The 22,615-nt window shown below is 39.7% G+C and overlaps 1 protein-coding gene across 2 annotated transcripts in view; it reads right to left on the bottom strand.

Moving 5' to 3' along the window:
* LOC109959816 (ELKS/Rab6-interacting/CAST family member 1-like) overlaps positions 1-22,615 on the bottom strand; it is a 132,836-nt gene that overhangs the window by 36,184 nt on the left and 74,037 nt on the right. Inside the window, exons 15-19 of one of the 2 annotated variants that reach the window (XM_020599494.1) lie at positions 21,168-21,179; positions 19,590-19,643; positions 13,965-14,100; positions 11,681-11,812; positions 5,039-5,199 (exon numbers count right to left, since the gene is read on the bottom strand). In XM_020599494.1, coding sequence (XP_020455150.1) covers positions 5,039-5,199; positions 11,681-11,812; positions 13,965-14,100; positions 19,590-19,643; positions 21,168-21,179 — 495 coding nt within the window. Of the gene's footprint in view, positions 1-5,038; positions 5,200-9,721; positions 9,902-11,680; positions 11,813-13,964; positions 14,101-19,589; positions 19,644-21,167; positions 21,180-22,615 lie in introns of those variants that run through there. The other variant, XM_020599493.1, reaches the window with a different exon arrangement.

Genomic DNA, 22,615 nt, shown 5'->3' with positions numbered 1-22,615 from the left:
TCACCTGTTTCTTTATTGTTTGCACCTCTATTTAGGCAGCATCCTCCCACCAGGACGCTGCCAGATTGTTCTAGGCATTTTGTGTTTCTGATCCCGGACTGTTACCTTGGACTATTCTATTCTGCCTCGCCCTCTTGTTACGGACTGCCACGGTGTATGATTATCGGACTTTCCCTTTTGGACAACAAACTTTGGATTCCCCTGGATGTATGTGTTTGCTGGCTCTGACCTGGGACTGATACCGACCGTGAGTTTTGTGTTTCACCTTGTCTTGTATGGTTTTGTTTAGTTTTAGTTCTCTTATTAAAGAGACGGTTTTGTTCAACACTTCCTCGTCTGGCCTTTTAATTGAGTTCACTAAACACTTTTCGGCAGCATCGCGCGCCGTTTCTGACAGTTTGTCGATGTGCACATATGGCATCCTGCACATATTAATATATATAAATGTTGATTATTTTTTCCTCTATTATAATAGTGTGTTCTTGAACACACAGCTATACACATACACAAACTATCAATATACAAAACTGAATGTTACTGTACTGCTGAAGTATAGAAGGCATACAACCAGATGGTACAAAGACAGACACTCTAACAACTACAATACAATGTGTGTGTGTGTGAGAGAGAGTGAGAGTGAGAGAGTAAGAGATGCAATAAGAGAAAAAAGGGAGAAAAAAGAGACAGGAAGAAATTGAGACAGAAGGTCAGAATGTATGTTCTTCCACCTGTATTTGGAATAAATGTCTGCATGGGAGTGAAGGTTTGTGCATGTGTGGTAATATATTCTGTCTGACCCAGGAATGTCTGAAAACATGCTGTATCATATATCATGTCTTACAGTAAACCTTATACCAATGTAAAACTGCAAATCAGACATCAAACCCCCAAAGATTTATGGCAGCCTGTGTGTGCAAAGACAGTTTCATTTGCATTACACCAAAATATATGGCCATACAGGACACAGTCATCTTAAACGTCTCATGTTTTACATGTGGGAGAAAACCAGAAACAAATGACGTATTTGCTGACCAAACCTAACGTCTTGTGAAAAATGGCAATGGCAGCTTGTACAAAACTCACAGCAAGACAAGTAGCAGCTACCTGAAACATCTACACTTTTCACTGAGGGAGACAGAAAATACACAATAGCCCAAATATGTGGTAAGAACATCTTATTGCAGACCAAAAAAATATCATCTATTATGCAAATACAGAGCCTGAAAGTATTTGCACATTTTCAGTGTTGTCAGATAATCACATCTGAATGCCACAGTTCTTTATACGCTGCAGGCAATTCATGGGAGCATTTAAAAGAAGAAATTCTACTGTGTTTTGGGTGAGTTGTTTTTAATGAGACAAGAACAAGAATCTGACTAGACAGAGTGGAACGCAGTGTTAATCACACTCGGCCAAAAGTGAAGAGAACTGAAATGAAAACTGCTGGCCAATGCAGACTACCGTGCCAACAATAAATAAGTAATATCTTTAAAAACAATCACTATTTGTTGGGGGGGGGGGTCTTATACAAGACCTGCTACCAGAGATTTTATGATTTAAAGTGAAGGCAAAAACAGTGTTTATTTACTTGTTATGTAACGTGTATAGTTGTTATTGCACATGTATAGTTATAATACTGTCGGTCAACAGAACTGTCAATAAAAGAAGCAAAATCACAAAAATGTGATTTATCATGTTGGTGTAATCACAGGTTAATCTTACTGTATTTAACTATCCCATTTCGAAGTTAGACATCCAAGAAGATGATTTAAAATCACCTTTTGCTTCACTGTTATATAAAACAAGACAAAGACAACTTTGAACACATGATAATCACACAAGAAGTTTAGATTTTTCGGCCAGTATGCAACTTGGAGTTAGAATGGATGTGTTAAAAACTAAACTGATTGTGGAAAATGGATAAAAGTCAGAGAATTTAAATGATACTGTATCTTAGACTAGCCCTGTGATAGACTGGCGACCTGTCCAGGGTGGACCCCGCCTCTCGCCCAGACAACTGGGATAGGCTCCAGCCCCCCAGCAACCCTCATTAGGATAAGTGGTATAGATAATGGATGGATGGATGTATCTCAGACTGAATGTACTAGTCATAGATATTTGTCACATAACAGAACACTACACACTGTGGGCGACATTTATCTGTCACAAATCACACTGATGATGTAAATGAGCACAGTCGCAGTAGTGTTCATCTGACTACACCTCCACTTAGGATCTGCTGCCTGAAGGCTGTTGTTCATGTGTAGACCAAGACGGAGTGTAAAAGAAAGTTTAATTTTACAGCGACTGAACTTTAACATGGTTGAAGAAATCAACAAACATATTTTAGAACTGCAGTCATGTAGTCTTCTACAAGTCAAATCATCTTTTATATCATTCAGTAATTGAAGCGTGGTTTGACATGAAAGCCTATAAAGGTCCTTCACATTCTCCTCTGATGAATGATGCGATTTACAAACACCCTCTCCCCTCTTCAAACATGTTCTTAACTCTGGTGAGCTCTCAGCCGCCATGCTGACAGCAGGGCTGCAAATTTTACACCTGCTTTCTCCTGATGTTACATTTCAGCTACAGTTCTTCCTGTCGCAGTGGAGGTAAATCAGGTGCTGAGGGTATTTGTATACATTTTCATTCTCTCCTCCCTTATTTTTGAATCTCTGAATGGGAACACCTAAAAATACATGCAAATTCCTGTAGTGCACCTTTATTTGTCTCTGGAACAAAACCCCACTGCGACTTCTTAGTAAATATGAACATGCAATTTCACTGTTTAGTGCCTAAAAAAGAGCCACAAAACTTTAGTAAATATCCCCCAATGTATGTGTTACAGAAACATCAGAGACAATCATAAGAGTAACAATTTGGCCTCTGTCCTGCCACAGTTTAGGATATGAGATGGAATGAAATGGTTACTGGGTTTAATAGTGATGGTAATCACAACAAATTCAAACACACAAGTATGAAGGTGGGACAGTGAAGTCAAATGTACATTAGTGTTTGTTTCTCTGATCTGTATGTGTATGTACATGAAGTGAGAAAGCATGTGTGTGCTGTTATTTAAATAGTTATTATGGAGCCAGTATGTTTATAAAAAATTATGGTGGAAAGGTCTTGGTGCCAGTAAATCAGTCATGGTGTGCTTGCACATGTGCGCACACACATTCCTATATGGATACAAGACCATGTATTCTGGAGCATCGATACCTGTAATCATCACACGAATCATTACTACAGTAATGGACTTTGAGTGGACATGCTGCTGGACACACACATACATAAGCACACTCTGTCTCTCTGTCAAGAACAGAGAAATACAGCACTGGTAGGACAAAGTGCAGGAAATCTAAATCATAGCACATGCTCTCATTTCCCCATGATGCCACGGTAAACGATAGTCCCACAGTATGTTTAAAACAGGCAGGACATGCTAACTCAGACATTCTCCTTGGCTTCTATTTCAGATCAAAGAGTTGGTCCACTAAATTAGACCCCATTATAAGGTCTCATGAAGGACATAAAACAACAGAAAATGCATGGACTCATCAGGCTTCTGGACTCCTCTTTGCTGCACATAAAATCCAAACCTTTCTTTTAAAATTATTTTAAAATATAAACATGGTGTGCATGTGTCTGTGCATGCAATCAATCATATGAAGAGCTGGACAGTGGTACATGGTTATTGCATTAGCACACTCCTTACTTCTTTAAAGTGCAGAGAGAAAGAGAGAAGATAGAAGAAGAAAGGAAATGGAGAAGTAAGAGGAAAGAGAGCTGATGAGGTGTCAGGTCAACCACCTTCCTATAACACTGAAGCAGCATGGGAAACTATGGACAATATCAGAAAAGTTGCTAATTTCAGGTAAAGTGTTGAAGGTAGTGTCTAAGTTTTAAAAACTTATGAGTAGTTGATATCTGGCTTGAAATGTTACTGTGTATTTGGTTACTGGTGTGCCAAGAGGGAAGTATGCACATATGCACATTATAGCATGAAAATTAGTTTAAAATGTTTCATTTTATTTTAGTCTCCACTTGTGCATGAAATGATAGAAGATGGGGAAATAAATCAGTCAAGGAACCAATGAATGAAATAGACAGAAGGACATTTCTGGATATTTGGAAACATGAAATGACCTACAGTAAATGTCTGACAAGGTCTGCACTAGTCAGTGTTGGTGTTCAGCTTCATTACATGTTAACAAAATGGGCCCTATTTTGAGGATCCATGATGTCTGATCAAGATATATTGGTGGTATTTGAGTGTGTCCATGTTCATTTTGGCAATTTGACAACAAGGAAAAAGGGCTGTACTTCATCTCCTCATTAATGTAGTAGTGTGTTTTGGCCTTAACATGCAATTATCCAATCAGTGTGTAACCTCACATCTCCTTTAAGAGATGTGTGACTCCGAACGTTTGGCAGATAGCTAGCATACTGGTGGGATGTCAGTAAGATTTTCCACAGAGGAAACGGATCTGCTCATGCACAAGGTGATGGCGCACACTCACTAATCAAAATGGTATTTATTATAAATACATATATACTGATGTGCACAACACCCAATGAACACAATGTCATCTTTTTATTTTTTAAGGCTTGCATGTCCTGCGCAGCGTGCCCCAGGGTATAACAAGTACAGTGCACAAGCATTGTGCACACACCTAGACAGGCACGCATCACAACACAGTCAAAGTGGCCATTAAATAGCAAAGATGAGTCAACTGTTGACCACAGACCTGGTTTTCGCTCATCAGCAGAGCAGTCTCTTTGTGTGCAATCATATTATCAGCACACCCAAAATTGACCTCGACACACCCCATTTTCATCTGGACACACTTGCTGGCGTGAAATCAGCAGACTGCTTCTTGGTAAAATGGCACTGTGATATGCATGTCATGAAAACAGTGATGGCACAGATAAGAAATCAGTAAACACACATGTGCTACCCATTCTGCACACCATGCATTTGTTGCAAGATAGGGCCCATAGTATTAAAGTGTGTGACTCTGTGTATTCTTACTTCATCTCCAGGACCTCCTCTAGGTGCTTCCGCCTCTCAGCCCGCAGGGCAATCAAGTGACCTTCCTTCTCGGCCAGTGAGAGTTGAGTTGATGACAGCTTAGCTTTCATCACCTCCAGTTCTTGTTTCACCTTATCCATGGCAACCAGCAAGTCTTCCATCTGACACACACACACACACACACACACACACATACAATGTAAGCCATTTTAAACAGGTCTTTGATTTTTAATTCGTCAATTTTTTTTCATTTTCATTAGCATTTAATTTCCAAGGTCAGCCTTTATGTTCATGAGCGTGTTGCATCTTCCCCTCTCTGAGTGTGTGCACATGACAGCGACTTCTTGTGTTTTTATCTTATTTTGCTGTTTCTCTTCTCTCACAAACTATATGTATGTTTTATCTTTGTTCCACTTTGTTTCAATGTGTATATCTGCATGTCAGTTTAACGTAAGTAAGGTTGGAGTGACAAGGTCACTGTATTTCTCCCTCTCTCACATACACACACACAAAACAAATAAACAAAAATCCTGAGGATAAGCAAAATACGAAAGCAGCATCTGTTCAAAGGGAAGTGGGGGCAAGACAAACTAAGGAAGAACTTTCTCTCCCCTTTTCCTGTAACTACTCTGCTGATGACATTTCTTTCTGCTTTAATCCTTTTCCAAGGCTTTCCCACACTGAATTCCTCTTCACCAATTCCTACATCATATCTGAACAATTAAATTTTTGCTTTGAGTTTCTTGAATCAACTGGTTATTTTGTGTTTTTTTAAATGATTGTGATTTTGTCATTCTGTCTTCTTGTTACCATCAAAATCTTCAAGTTGCTCGGAATCTTAACAGAACTTTAATAAAGATGCCACACACTGGTGGAGTCTAATCCACAAAGTTTTTCTGTGTTTGTATCAGTTTTCAAACTGATCTGTCCTCACTGAAATGAAAGTGTTTCAAAGTAATGATGGGTCTGTCATGCTACACTGATGAGATGAAAAACAGCACAGGGCTGAAGAGACAAAAGGCAATGAAAGTGAGAGAAGGATGGAGAAAAAAGCATTACTAATATTTTTAATTCAGTGTATCTGAGTATGTCTAAATTACATAATGGGCTTCATGCTGGATGGAGTAGGTCTGTGATAATGAATGGATGACAATGATGAGTACAAACCAACCAAGTTACGAACCAGCAGAAGAAACTAAACACACACTTTCAACATCTTCAGCAAGTTTATTAAACAGTATGTTCAACACAAAAAACCACTAAATAAAGATTTTATATCCTGCAGTTCACTCAAATAAACAAGTGATGGGCTGGAATGAAACAGATGAATGGTGAAGGTATGAATGATTGATGAAATGAACAGTAAAAGGCAGCGAGTGAGGTTTGTGGTGAACGTTTGTTACCTTTGACCACCTAAAGCCGGCAGTGGTGAACTCATGCAGTGGAATATGAGAGAGCTGTGTACAAAAAGAGCAGAGACAGAGGGAGAGATGGAAAGAGAGAGATGGAAGGAAACAAAAAAGGCAAGGGAATTGTGAAGGAGGAGGAAAAAGGAATTTAAAAAAAGGGGGCAAAAGAAGAGTACGCATATACACAGACACAAAAAAAGAGGCAAAATGAAGTAGGAAAAGGATGAATTTGAAAGTAGGAGAGTAGTGTCAGAGGGCAAAATCAAAACAAACAAAAAACAAAAATCACAGCAATGGGAAAAAGAAAAAGTGGGCACAAGCAAAGGTAATTAGGAGGAGAAAGAGATGGTAGACAAATAGGACAACAAACATGCAGGGAAGAAAAGCAGAGAAAGGAAGAAGAGGAAGAGAAAAGTTGTAAAAATGCTCAAGTCAAAAGATAAACAGCAAAAGACAAAAAGAGGAACAAATGCTAAGACCATGAAAAAGAGAGATAACCAGATAAAAGAGAGAGAATGTGAAAATACTGAGCAGTCTGAAACACAGGCAGTGTAAAATATATGCAATTCAGACAAAGATAAGCAGGAGAGGAGTTGATAGGAGCTACTAATACCAGGTTTAGACACAATGATTTCAAGGCCCACATTTTTTCAGCTTCCTTGATTTTGGTAGTTTCTGATTTTACTACATTCTTAAAATACTGCTATTTTTACCTCAAGTTCTCCTTGAAGGATAAACAACCTATACTGCCCTCTTCGTTTGACCCACAGATAGGTGATAGGTTCACAGTACTAGCTGGTCTCATACACACAGCTTCAGACACCATTCTGTGTTTACATTTTTGCTCGCAGTTCCTGGCACCTGCCTCACGCAAGTCGTGAGCAGCAGCAAGCTATGATCTGTTAGGTACAAATGTCTAACCTGTCACATCTCTCACCCAAGTCACAGCAAGAATTTAGGACTCTATAATCATGTAATCTGACACAGTGATAGAGAAGAAGAGAAAGCCTTTTGGCCAACACCAGAGATGTAGAGACTGAGGGATGGAGAGATGCAGGGAGTGGTGGTGAGTGACAAGGCCTGGCTGTAAAAGAAGGAGCCGGAAGAGAGGAGGGCATCAACCCCTTCAGTCCTCTAAATGTGTGTGTTTGTGGGTAAGAATTTCAACTGTATTTTAAGGGTCAGAAAGGAAGAGAAGGTGCAGTGAGTTCATGAATAAAATGGTCTGGTTAATAAAAGATGGAAAGCTGGAGAAGAGAATGTCTGTCCTTAGTTTGGTCTCAGAAGAGACAGATGGCATGGGTCATGGTATTGACTCAATCCTCGATGACACGCACACACAACTTTCTTCAGTATACACACATACACTTGTGACTCATGTCTAGCAGAAAAGGTTGAGTATATTTTCATGTGGTCAACCATGAAACCTAGACAAACCTTAGTCCATGGGACAGTCCCACACACACACACACACACACTGGGTCAATAAATGGCTGACAATGTGTGTACTGTACTGTAAGTGTGTACCAATATGTAGTCATGGTGTGTGAGTTTATGTGTCTGGTTTGGCTACATTTGCATGTATGTGTGTGCCAATGCTATAAAAAGCAACGTGCGTGTCTTTGAGCAGGTCATACTCATTAAGAGATGAAACTATGTGTCTGTCATTTTATAAATCATTATGTGAAAAGTTAACTGCAGTGACGCAGTAGTAAAACAGGAACACAAAAATATTTATTTATAATTTACTTGTGTATATAAAGACACATGTCCGGTAAAAAACCAACATTGTGTCCATTGCTGAATGCTAAGTTGTGCTGCTTTGGTGCACAGTTTAAATAGCAGTCAGCACTTCACTCCATGTTTGTGGAGGAATATGTGTATGTACAGTATATGAGGTGCTGTCTTGCACGTTACTATACTGTCTGTGAGCTTCGACTACACACATGCGGGTGTGTATATGTTGCTGAAAGGCTGACTTAGTGCTGTTGATGTTGGGTGAGGATTGCGCTGAGTGCCTGGCTCTCCACTCGCTCACCACACGCTTACATTTCTGCTCCTTCCTCCTTCAATCAAGCCTTTTAACACAAGGCCGCTCTCCAGCACCCTGTTCTGGCCTAAATAGCCTCTGTTCTGTCTAATTAAAGCTGCCACTTACGGTATGGCAAGTTTTTCAATATTTTACTGCCAAATTAGATGTGACATCTTGGCATGATTGCTGTAAACAAATCACAGTCAAATTCAGGAGGATAAACATGTTGCATGTGATTTTTCTCTCTTTCTTTCACATGTTCCAGTCTTGGCTATTGTGAAAACTTGAAGCCTCTAGATCAGTTGTTCCGATAGGGGCCTCAGATCTTCTCTACAAGTGTGTCTTTGTTTTAGGAAACTATAATTAAGCCATAGATTATTACTCTATGACTGTAGCTTTGTGACCTAATTGTATTGGGAACTAGGGAACCACACGCACTAAAATTGGGAACTAAGCTCGGAAATAAAAGTCTCTTTGGCACATTCTTGTTTGTATTGGTACCATATCCAAGGAACCGTGAAGATTAGAAATATTAATCTGATGACAGACTAAAAAATGACCCTTGTGCTGGAGACAGAATTCTTATACAAGGTACAGTAACAACATTGACTCATCATGTTATTTACTGTGGATGCAATGAATGGAGGCAAAGGCGAAAAAGGAGGTGGAAAACTTGTTTCATGGTTATTCCTGCTTAAGTAAGCCACATAACCACAACAAAACAAATATGAAATTCAGTTTTCACTTGTTTTGATTGCCACTCCTTCCTCTCTCATGTTTGCTCATGACCTCAGTGCATTTACACACTCTCTTTGGCTTAAAGCTAATATATTAGGGATGTGCACCCCTAACCACTTAACCGTTAACTGACAATAAGAATTTCAACTGATTAATACTATCAGTTAGACAGTTAAAAAATTTTAAACAGTTTGCTAAAAAATAGGTTAAAGGGCCAACATGTCATGGGTGGTGTGGTGCAAAGCGAATCAAACACGCTTCCCCAAGTGGAAAGACCATGCTGGCCACTAGTGAGCCACTATGGGGCATCAGTACCATCGGACCAGGTACTCTCCACCGTGGGTCTCAGTAAACAGACTAAACCCCACAGCATTTTGACATGTTGCTATTTCTGAACAAAAAACAGTAGGCTGCAAGTTTGTTTTGTTAACCTGTTAGGTGGTTTGTTTATTAAGCTGAGACTGGAGGAGGAGGATTTTGTTACAGCACTCTTGCCAGAGATTTCAGATTTCAGTGTGTGTTTCCATTAATCTCAGTGCTCAAAGTGGGCGGGTACACACATGTATGCAGTATAGGTACCAGCACTTTTGTATTTTTCTCTTTGGTACGTATATCAGCACTTCTCACAAGCTGCCAGCACTCTCTTCTGCCCTTTCCCTGGATGTGAGATGCGATGCATCTCGCCTGGACAGGGGACAACAGACGACAGGAGCAAGGGGTTGTGACAAAGACCTCCACCAAAAGAGAGCTTTAGGTGGTAGCAAATATTCAATAATCATATTCAATTTAGTTATCGGCTATCAATTCTCACCATAAAACAATGTAAATACAAATCAAAAATTTAAAAAAGTTTGACACCCCCCTCTCTTGTCTTTTTCTGTCCTACACTTCTCCTCCCAGGGCACAGAAGTGGCTGTTCTAAGATTTACTAGCACGATTAAGGTCTTTGCAGTACCTGCAGTTTTCAGAGAAATACAAGCTATGAGACTGTTCTGCTTTACTTTGAACAACACTTTGGAAGGAGGTAACATTCATGGCCCGGACCTAACATGATATCACACACTCTAAAGTAAAGTGAGCTGCCTGAGGTCAGCAGCACACACAAGCTATTTTACTAGGCTGTTTTACTCCATTCACAGTTCTACAGATGTGTGATGTGACCATGTGTTCTGTTCATGTTCTGTTGTTGTTGATGACCTATTGGCATATGTAAAAATAAACCCCTTATGGAAAAATTTTTATTTTTTAATGGGTCACAGACATTCATCCATTTTAAACAGTGTAGCATTTTAATCTTGTCGGTTAATGGTTAATGGTCAGTTAACAAGCATCGGTTATCGGCCAAAAATAAAAAAAGAAAACCTAAATGTGCATCCCTACAATATACATAACCCTGTTTGTAACATCACCTATTTCATTCTATCGTCTTAATATTGACAATAGTGGCACCCAGTGCTTACTTACTGTGTTAATGGACAGACAAGTTAGAGACAAAGGAAGTTTTGTTTGACCAATCAATAAAGATCAGTTCTGCAAAAGATGATGAGAAAAGGTTCTACATCATTGACATTTACCAGAAATGAAGGTGTCAGCAAAATACCTCAAAAGTAAAACATCTGCTTGCATGGCTATCTTTGTGTGTCTATTCAGTAGTACTCTGGTACATACAGGCCAGAGAGGACAGCCAACATTTAGAGGCAGTAATAACAATAGCGTCCAGCTGTTTTGCCAATAGCTACAGCGGGCCATGTTTTCTCAGGGTAATTTTCAGCCACACTGTATTTTTTCCTACTTGTCAAAACCCATCCAGGCACTGAAGAACATTTCCCCCCTCTACGTCCTCATTAAGTCGCTGGTGCCCACGGGAATGACATGCACAAGCTCACACTCTCCCACTGGTCTGACGCTGAATCCACTAAACTCTTCCTTTCTAGTCTTCCTTAACACATTTATGAGCTTTCCTACTGTCTCAATGTAGATAAAACTGATAACAAATTGGAGTGGTCAGCTTCAGCTATGTTTAAGAAAAAGCTGTTTTGTGCTGCTGGCTGAAGAGGACAGAATACATGCTGTTCTTGAAATAGGGGTGTATTTACCTCTTCTCCAAATAAGGAGTGACTGGGCAAACACACACACACACACACAGAGCCACACCTGAATGAGCTCAGCTGACATGGGGAATGTGTGCTGCCACTGTCATTGGCCCCTTTTGGTAGGAAAATGTTTAGCTATGTCACAAAGAGTTGTTAAGTTGCTCTAAAAATGTTTGTGTTTGTGTCCAAATGTCCCACATCTGCCTATGTGAACAGAAAAAAAGAAATAGAAAAAGAAAAAACTGATAGGGGTTGAGTTTAAGGAAAGGTTTGGGTCACATATTTACTGGTTGGGGCAAAGAATCTTAGATATCTTAGACAAACATAAGTGTGAGTGCGTGTGCATACTGAAGTACAGTAGAGACAGTACCTGTTTCTCAGCCCGTGTGCGTGCCTGCTCCTCCTGGGCGAGCACCACCTCTCTCTCTGCAGTGATCTGAACGCTTTCCCTCAGTGCCTCCTCCAGCTCCTCAATGCGCTCCTCCTTCAGACGGATGGTATCCTACAGAGAGAAAGAGCAGATTTATTAAGTAACAAAACCAAGAGTGTAGAGCCATGCTAGCAGCTCTATATGGCTGCACTGCACAGCACATGGAATTTTGACCTTTCACTAGGAACCACAAAAATAAATCTGATAGAAGAGTAAAAGTCAAGAGCTTCTAGGGATCATCATGAATTTCTATACGATCCACTTAATAGGTTTCATAATAACTTACTATAATCTTGACCATAGTGATTTTCAGCCATCACTAGAATATGGCTTGAAATGCAAATATTTAATGGGTCCTGTCTCTAAAATTTCAGGATCTGCAGATTGGTTATGTTTAGATTTTTTTTAAAAACTATTTGGGTCTGATAAACTATGATGGCAATTTTTCACTATTTCTGACACTTCATAAACCAATATAATTGTTAATTGCAGTCCCAGTACATAATATATAGTGTAACTGTTTTTTCCTCAAGCAATTTTTTATCCTTATCAAAAGTTTCCAAAAAACTTTAAAAATATTATTCGAGAGAGCCTTTAAAATTAAACAGACACTAGCCAGAAAAAATAATTGGCTTATACTATACCTATATACTTTACAAAACCTTCCTTGACCTGACATCCACCATATCTCACAGAGAGTGTTCTAAGTTTCCTGTAACAGCAACATTCTCTGTCACATCTTGCTTAACAGATGCGTGAAATCTTGCACATTCTAGTTTGCTGCTTTCTCTAACTGAAATAAGCTGCAAAAGACTCATATACTAGACAATCTGATCTCCATCTGCCTCTGAGGGCTGTCTGGAACTCCCAATCACACATGAAGCCTTTTCCAGAAAAAATGACTAAATGAACTTCCAACCAATTCCACAAAAAGACCTACTTCCCTCTTGTCAGGCACCTGAACTTCCTGGGTAAATTAGAGTTGAATTAATAACTGATGGCGGCAGGGTGGGACACAGAGGACGAGACATTACAGTGGTCCTGAACAAACCCCCAGAACATCTCCAACACATGTGTTGTGAATCTGTATCCCGCTCCAGGACCAACATTACTTGGTGTCTAACTATGCAGACTGAAATAAGCATAAATTGGACTCATTTTTATTGTTGTAATGAGTTACATTGATGATCTGAATTCTACCCACATTCCATTTACGGTCTTCAGTTCTAGTTAAGCTATGCAGAATGGGTTACAACTCACACACACACACACACACACACACACTCACACACACACACACACACACTCACACACACACTAGTTACTGTATGACAGTAACCACTGTGGTCTTGTAAGTCTGACTGACTCACATAGCTATCAGCTCATCTCCTAACCACACACATAATCACATATGACAACTTTCAAACTCCTTAAACCAATCATCAATCATAGCTAGAGGGAACATACACTTTGCACAAACACACGCAGAAAAAAATGTTGTCATCTGCCTCTAATCAGAAAGGCCACTGATGTTAATGATTACTGGAAGAGGAGAGGGATGGCCAAGAGGTGCATGGTTAAGGAAAAAAGAAAAGAGGAACTCAGGGAAAATTATTCAGGATGAAGAGGATAAAAGGTAGAAAGAGAGAGCTTAAATAAAACCTGAAATCTGAATAAATATGAAGAAAACCACAGCAACAATCATCACCTCACACCTCCTGACTCCCCAGTAGACAATTAGGAGATGCTCTCACCTCATGTGACGTCTATAAAACCAACAGCATTCACTTTGTAGTTCAATGCATGAGTTGGTTCTTTCTCCTCTAATCGCATCTCCTTCGATTTTATTAACCCTTTCTCCCCTTCACCTCTCCCAACATTTTTATTCCCTCTCCTTTCCATCTTCCATCTGTTCTTCCTGTCAGTCATCTTCTTCAGTTATTCCCCTCACACAAATTCCCTAAGCGAGAGCATTGTGTGTGTGTGTGTGTGTGTGTGTGTGTGTGTGTGTTTGTGTGTGAGAGAGAGAGTGAAAGTGCGTGAGTGTGTTTGACATAGCCTTAGGCTATGCTCACTGTCATAATTGTCACATTGCACTGGAAGATTGTTGTGACAGCAGACAATATTTAAGGTAGGACAAAGACATGGAGGAGAAAAACTTTCTATCTCAATTTTTTCACTCTCTCATAGCTTCTCCTCGCCTCTTTCTCCACACACTCCGTACCTTTATCTGCTGGGAGCTTTCGTTCAGGTTGTCCTCTCTCTTTTTGGCCTCTTCCATCAGCTGGGTGTTCCTGCTCTTCTCTAGCTGCTCCTTGTGTTTCAGGTTGGACACCTTCTTTGACTGGTCCTTCATCTGCCTGCACACAAATACACACACACACACACATAACCAGCTGTGAACAGAAGACAGATTTGATTTTTCTCATTATCTAAAGGGGAAAACTTCCAAATTTTGTGATGATTTATCCTCCTGTACTGTATGTCTACTTAGTGCCATCAAAGTCTATTTGTTATCCACTGCTTCTCACAAACACATTCTAATATTAATTGACCACTATACTTACTGGCTAGCACTATTGAATCAACATGAGTTGTACAGTGACTGCACACCCAAAATTAGATGCCCATCCTAGCAACAGCCTTTTTAGAAATGATGGTGACTGCAAACAAAGCTATAAAAATGTAACTATATCATCAACAAACATAAATATTTGCTGATTTAATATTAGGAAAACATCTAAAAAAATACATTACTATATACATATTTAAACACATTTAGATAACATGACATTTAACATGAAAGCTTAATCTAAAAATTATGTCCCAAAAATTATTGTCTCATGAAAACAAAGATGACTCAATAGCATGAGGTGACCAGGTGAACTTTGGGTCTACTCTCATTTCCTGTAATTTTCCTCTAAGTCTCAAAAGCACAGCAGCTCTTAGTTAAACAGTAGTCAAAATAAGTCAAAAATAATCTAATCTGTTTGGATGAGGAAAAATAAACTTCCCAAGAAACCCTATCCAAATTCAAAAGCCAAATTTGTAAAGTTGTAGGACGCACTAAATATCATTAATATTTTCTTCCTGATTTGTCATCACACATAAATAGCTGTTTAACAGCAGTTAAAAGCTGTTTAACACAACGGCACCTAAATACCATCTGCCGTAATGACCCCATATCAAACACATTCAAAACACTGTGCCTGTTATTGCCCTTAAGATGATATTGCTAGACACTGTGAGTAACAGTTCTGTGCAATAAAACACTGTAATGGAACCTCTTGAGGGCAATACAATGTAAAGATCAGAAAAGGAATTCAATGAAAACCCATGAGTCAGTGACAAGATGGGAGGGAAGTGTGAGGGTCTTTTCACAGAGGGATTACTGGGTGTTGGGAAACATAGCCTAATCATCATCTAGGGATTGAAGCAGAGAGAGCAAAAACAAAAGGAGAGAAAGAGAGAGGCAGAGACAAAGAGAGAGAGGAGTAGGGTGAGGAGGCGGAGAAAGGGTTTAATCCCTGTTTAAGATGTCTGGATGCCTATCAGCTATCATACCAGCTTGACTTGATCAGGACCTTTCATACACACACACACTCATACTAACCCAAGCTAACCCCAGTGAGGTTTAATGTCTACTGAAACATGACACAGATGACAGACAAGTCATACTCAAAAAGCCAATGTGTACACACTGGCATTTATTCAACAAAGACATTTGTAAGACTAAACTAAACTGCTTGGTACCACTGAACAGTAGAAATGTTTAGGCATGTGTGTGTTTTCCTATTATATATCTTTTTCACAGGCTCATACATAAATCCATTTTCTTCACTTCCATTGCTGCAGCTGCCAAAAAAGGAGCTGACCTCCAGTGATGGCAATCCACAGCCAACTCGTGAAATATTTTTACAAGCTGTATAGGACTAAGTTTGTTTCCTATGGTGCAAACAGGTTCCAACTGTCACTTGACCTTTGTCTGTTCTTCACTAAGCTTTGAACTCTACTCTATACCTTTGTAGACCTCACATTGTGCTGTTTTCCCTGTTGTATTTTCACAGCTCATCCTCGAGTGCAATCTTTTGTCAGGATTAATAAGTCTAAATCTTGAAGTTTATTTGTTTACATCTACACAAAATAGTGTATTATATCTATACATATTTTAATGTCTATATATTTAATGACCCGCCTTTTCTTTCATCTTTCCTGTTTCTTTAGGCCATGAACTAACCTAAAACAATAAGAGCAAATCAATAAAATAGCTTTTGCAACAGAATCACTGCCAGAAACTTTGACAAATGATATTGTCTGAAGATGGTAACACAAAATCCTCTATGTTTGCTAAAAGGTCCAGGGGGCCCAATTACAATGTGTCCAGAGAAATTTGGAAAAGTGGAGTAAAAACGGAAACGTGATGACCGGGCCAAAACTGTTCTGCAGCACTTGCACCAAAGCTTGCAGCTGTGTATGGGGGTTTTACTTGTATTGTTTTTGTGTGGATTTTAAAGGCCTACACATGTAGCATACTGCATCAGTGTTACATATGTTCAAATGTTAAATAGCAAAGCATATGAAGTCAGTGTGGAGACAGATACATTATGGTAGATTTTTTTTGCTGTTCCCTTTGTTCTATTTTCAGTTTGTACCCTGAGTGTGGAAGCATATGAAGTCAGTGTGGAGACAGATGCATTATGGTAGATTTTTTTGCTGCTCCCTTTGTTCTGTTTTCAGTTTGTACCCTGAGTGTGGGATAAAGGTATATGAATATTTGGGATAATTTTTCTGCTATAGCCCTGTGTGATTGTGAAACAGGTCATAAACAGGCAGGAATGTTCCTACTGGAGGATTTCCAGGAAGATCCAACCATCTGGTTGGCTCTCTGAGGTTTCCCCCATCATGCTACATTTACTGAATATATGTGTCTGTACAGTATGTGCATTATACATATAGCTCGCAATGCTTCCTGTTCACTCAACACTCACTGTCTCCACAGGGCGCGGGTAGTGACGTTCAACCAAGGGTCAACAGTATTTCTAGCCCTCCTTTTCACCAAGGGAGCAATGGACTCCATAATCCTAAAACAAGTAGAGTCAAATAAGCCGAGGAAAGCGTCAGGGCATGCCGGTAGGTTCTCAGCCTCTGAGGAGCAAAGCTCAGAAGCAGAAAAGGCAATGGCAAAATCCGACACCGTAGATGAGGTGGTAATCCTACGACACTGGCAGGGGGCCAACGTTCTAGGAGCACTTGTCGATGCCAGAACTTCGAAGTGGATAAGAAAGTGATCTGTGATGGCCAGGTTCAATACATCCTTGATACAAACTGATAGGCCCTGAGAAATGACAAGGTCCAGGGTGCCCCCACGTAGATGAGTGGGGCCCAGTACCGACTGGACGAGATCAAAGGATTCGAGCAAATCGTTGAACTCCTTTGCTAACTAATCCGAAGCACAGTCAACATGAATATTAAAATCTCCACAAATTAAAAAGCTGTCAAATTGTGGAATCAATACACCCAGGAGTTCCCCAAAGTCATTCATAAAATCCTTGGCTTTCGGAGGGCGGTATATTAAAACACATAACGTAGGGCGGTGTAAGGTTAAAATGAAAGTTTGTAGTTTAAAACTGGAAAAATCTCTTGAGGGAAATGGGCGACATTTTAGGGTCGACTTAAAGACCGTTGCCAGACCGCCACCTCTACCCGCCAGTCGCGGCGTATTAAAAAATAAATAATCCGCCGGTAACAACTCAGAAAAGAGACTGTTGTTGCCTTGTTTCAACCAAGTTTCAGTAATAAAAACATATCCAGGTGGTGTGAACACATAAGATCATTAAGAATAAAGGTCTTCTTAAGTGATCTTATGTTCAGGAAAGCAAACTGAAGCGGACTTGGCTTGTCCAGAGAAAAGTCATTTCGAGCCACTGGGCGGAGGTTAGCCTGGGAATGACGCCGGTCCGAGCATCTAACCAGCCGACAATGTGGGCAAGGGGGGTCAACATCTTCGCCAGCCGGCAGAAGAAAGCGATAGTTGTAGGTAAGAGTCCAGCTTGAGTCAAGGCAGCCATGCTCGAGGAGTTGCTCCCTCCACCACTGTGAGTTCAGGCCCGATTTCAATCTTACATGACGTCCAGCTCTCCTGCCACGTCGCCTCCGACGGGGCCTACCCGGAAGAGGGCCAGTACTCCGCCGAAGGAAGGAAGGTATAGACGCCGGTGGTGGCGGTGGAAGTTTGAATTGATAGGTTAGGAATGCTGGAAGATCCAAACGAGTTGTGTATATCAATGAGCGTCAGACGATCATAAACCAAGGTAGAAACAACAGAAGCAGAATCAAATATCAAAAAGGAGTTCTGTATAAATATTTGATCAGAAAATACTTGGGGGCCTCTTGTATGTTTACTGCACATAATTCACCCAACATCAACATCAAGGATTTCCTTTTAACTATTTGGAATTCAGTATTTACCTCAAAAATAAATAAAATACTTGGCTGGATTGCTTATCCTTTATAAACTATAAAACATAAACAAGAAACAAAGTTGATCAGTTTAGTCTTGACCACCATCAGTGCAAAGGAAAACTGAATAGTTCAAGTAGGATGTTTTTGAAAGAAAAACCTGTTTTTTGATTTGTGGAATAATTGCAAAAAATCCCTCAAGTAGAGAAGTGAATGAGTAAGGTAAATAAGGAGATAAGGCATCTACCACCCATATGTACATATGCGAACTGCCACAGGATGAGTTACTGGAAACTAGCTGTAAAGGTACTATAATACAACAGCAGACTTTTTCACCAGCATCTATATTGATGGGATATATCCACACTTCAAAACAAAAGTGTCACTAAAGTGAGAGTGTTTAGATAAGTGTGTAGTGTAAGCATGTAACAGAGAGCTGGAGTTCATGTTGGCAGAGTCTTTGTTTCACATGGAGCACAATCAAATCCCTAAAGTAAACACTAACAAATTGCTCTTCAGCCTCATATTCACTGTTTGATATAAACTCTAGATTATATTGTAAATGAATCAATACCACAAGACTCAGGTTAGCTCAGTGCCTAAACACTGCTTTCAACTGTATGCATGAATACATGCATATAGCCAAGAAACCATAATAACTTCAATGTAACATCAGTAAGATTAGAAAGTATAATTTACACCGAGCAGCCACTTTAACCGGCAGTATATCGTAGGCTTCTGTAATTTCTAAAATCTTCTGATTCAAAATTCTTAAAATGTGATTTTCTTTATTTTGAGGATTGTGCATATGTTTGTATTCAGGTATTTTAATAAGATAATTCTCAGCAGTCATCCCTGTTGTATTGTTTTTACCTATTAGCTTGCAAATTTCTCCTCGCATGAGTGTTTGTGTCTGTGGAAGAAAACAACATACATGGTCCGTGATAGTGTGTATGTGTCTGCTTGTTGTCACCCATTAGCTAATAAATCCTTGCACCACCTCAATGCTCAGACTCATACAGGACATCAAAGGGCTCACAAACACATGGACACACACAATAAGAATTCCTTTTTAACCCTATAAAACCATTTGTATCATATTTGATATGTGAGGTTTCTGAGCAAAAAAAAAAATCACCAAAAAATGCATCAAATGTGATAAAAAAAGAAATAGAAATAATCTAAATAATATGGCACCTCTATTCCTATATGCCTGGACTGTTTGCCTATGCATCATATGGCAAATAAAAATTGTGAATCTTGAATTTCGAATCATAAATTTTATTTTGGATTTTGTTAAAAGGTTTAATAAATATCTCAGTTCCAAAAAATTAGAATGTTCTGGCTATTTTTTGATATGTTTGGCTTTACAGGGGTAAGCTACAGATACCTTGATGTCAGACATTTGGCAGTGGTTGAGTTCCTTATCTCTACATCAAAACAACTAGAAAAAATGAGAAAAAACAACATCAGTAGAGAAAGGACAGAAGTAGAAAAGGTATTTTGCTGTCTACCAGAGAGCAAGACAATACTTTTTGTTTTTCCCCCTCTTGAGTTGAATCACAAAACACGAACTAGAACAAAAGCTGACAAGAAGGGAGGGGGGAAAGTGGCTCTAGTAGCTGAAAAAGAAAGAACAAGCAACAAAAGAGCTGGCACTGGGGAGAGTTCACAAAACACTCAGACCACCAGATTTATGCAGGAGACAGAAGGAACAAGTGGTTATTATGTGGTTGATCCCAATGTGTAGGTCAGAGAATTTTCAATATGAGGTTGATATGTCGTTATAAAAGCCCAAATTCAGACTTTGGGTTTTGCAGGCTGAAATCTCATTAGCATCACCTCCTTCAGTGTGAATACAAATAGACATGAATGTGGAGTTGGACAGATTCACTTTTTTGACAATTTCATGATATCTGTCCATTAGGACATAAGGCTACAACCAGCAGCCAGATGGTTTAGCTTAGCATAAAGACTGGAAACAGGGAGAAAGAGGCTGGCTGTACAATTTATTTTGGCTGGAAGCAGTAACTTCCTGGAGTCTCCACAGACTACCTGGCAATGTCACTGTGGCAACAACAGGACATAATGTGTTAACTGGTGAGTTTTAGAGGTGCTGGTAGATGGATTTTTATACCTGCTGACACAGCCAGGCTAACTGTTTCCCCTGTTTCCAGTCTTTATGCTTAGCTAAGCTCCACCCACCACAATCTCCTGGCTCCAGCATCATACGGTGTTCATCATACAGTGTTCACCATACAGACGGAAGAGTGGTATCAGCCATTTTCTATAATTCTATAAAGAAAAGCAAAAAAGTGTTTCCCAAAACTATTCCTTTAAACCTCCACACAACAAGCTAATGGTCTAATTTTCTAATTTCATGACAATTTTGAGAGCTAAACACAGGGTCACGGGCCAGAAAATTGTATGGAGTCCAAGTTGAACAGCTGAAACAGTGAACAAAAAACAGTTCCCCACAACTTGAGCTGAATCCCAGGCCATCTTAACTGTGATTTATGTTGAAAAGAGCCACAGATATATTGTATAAACCCAACAAAAGTACAAAGACCTCTCGCCAAAGTTCACAGCAGTCCAAGTTAATAATGGCGACACATCGCTTTAACATTTTTCCCGTTTGCTCTAGTAGTCTCAAATTTGAATTGAAATAAGTTAGTGCTAGAATCAAAGTTTAAATGCTGGTATAGTGATGAGAATGGCAGAGTTATAATGAAGAGTAAAAGAAAGAAACAATGTTTCCTCTTTAAAGAGGAAGCAATGTGACAGAGAAAAAGAGCAGTGGGAAAGTCAAGGTGTCTATCAAAGACACGATGAGAATGATTAAAACAAAGTTTATGACAGAGTGAAGGAGACAAGAGAGTGTCTTGATGCAGGGACAAGAAGTATGACAATGAACGAGAGATGACAGAGACAGACAGCGATGGAAGATAAATAGACATGCAGTACTAACCTTGAGGCAAGACTGGGTAGTGCAGAAGATAGCATTGCAATGTAAAGATAAAAAGAAAGGAAAAGAGACAGAGAAGGGTAGGGAACGGTGAGAGAAGAGAAGAGAGCAGAGCGCTAGGTTAGCCAGCTTGATCACTCTTCAAAGAGAATGAGATACGAGACAGAGGAAGTGACAGAGAGACAGAGAGAGAGAGACATAATTAACCACAGAGAAACTACAAGCAGACAGGAAGTCAGGCATGACCAAGCAACCAGCTAAACAGGCAGACAGGTTATTCGTCGTAGTAGAGTACTGAGGTCTGCTTACCTCACATAACCTCTACAAACACTTAAAGGCCACACACACAGACAAGACTGCAATCACAAAGCATACAAAGTGAGCAACTTGCCAATCAATGCATGAGCCAAGAGCGTGCTCACTATGAATTATTTCTTCACTGGTTTAGATTTTGCTCATGACTTCTTTTGCTTCTTGGTGGGACAAGTTAAAAAGTAATTTTACATGTCCCTTTGTGGACATGTGAAATTTGAACCAAAAGTCATATGGCATGAAAAATATTAACAAATGAAATTTGAAGAAATTTCACATTTTAAATTGGTTGACCCCCAAAAGTACAGTTTTCCACACAGTCACTTCTCATTTCTTTGGTCAAACTGGCAAACAGTGGTGAGTTTATCCTTGAGAACGCATGCATTTTAATGACAGCATGCCAGAGACAAATTGTCCATTACAGAACAATATAACACAGAATAAAGTACTCTAATTTCCCATTACTCAGGTTTTTATTCAGCATCTCTCCTCTTTGCCTGTTCTTTTCTTTCTCTCTGTCTTCACCCGTTATTTCATTTCTGTGTCACCAGTTTTCTACCAGTTTCCCTTTATCTCTTTCCTTTGCTCTCTGCTTTCCAACTCTTCCCTCCAAATCCTTTATTTTGGCCATCAGGACAGATTTTCAGCTCCATTTCCCCTCAGTGTGAAGTCACTCTGTCTGCTCCAATTACCATCCTAGTTAGTGAAATAAATAACCTGGTACCATTACAGATATATTTACACAAGAGGGGAGAGACAGAAGCATGGCTTATTACCCTTGTTTGACCCACATCTGATCATTTCATTAGTAACGTTCCTGCAGTTCACTTACGTATAGCCCAGGGTTATCCTTGGTGCGAGCTAAGAGTTGGCCAGAGGTGGTGGTGGTGGTGTGTAGATTAAATAGCTAAATATTTAATCAATTGCGGATTGCATAGTTCTCTCGGACGTAAAAAAAAAAAAAAAGTACAAATGTGTGGCGAAATATACTTGGGCAGGCGTTAAGATACCTGGGCGGCCCACCCCAGTCATGTCAATGCGTGGGAAACACTGTTCCTTTCCTCAAGCTGACTATGGCACCAGATCAATGAGCTTAGTCTTTGGCATTGAAAAATAACTTTTGGCATAAAGGGGCAGGC

The sequence above is a fragment of the Monopterus albus genome, unplaced genomic scaffold, assembly GCF_001952655.1.
Source record: "Monopterus albus unplaced genomic scaffold, M_albus_1.0 scaffold41.1, whole genome shotgun sequence".
NCBI lineage: Eukaryota > Metazoa > Chordata > Actinopteri > Synbranchiformes > Synbranchidae > Monopterus > Monopterus albus.
Note: the sequence above shows the minus strand (reverse complement) of the source record. Positions and strands in the feature narration are given on the sequence as shown.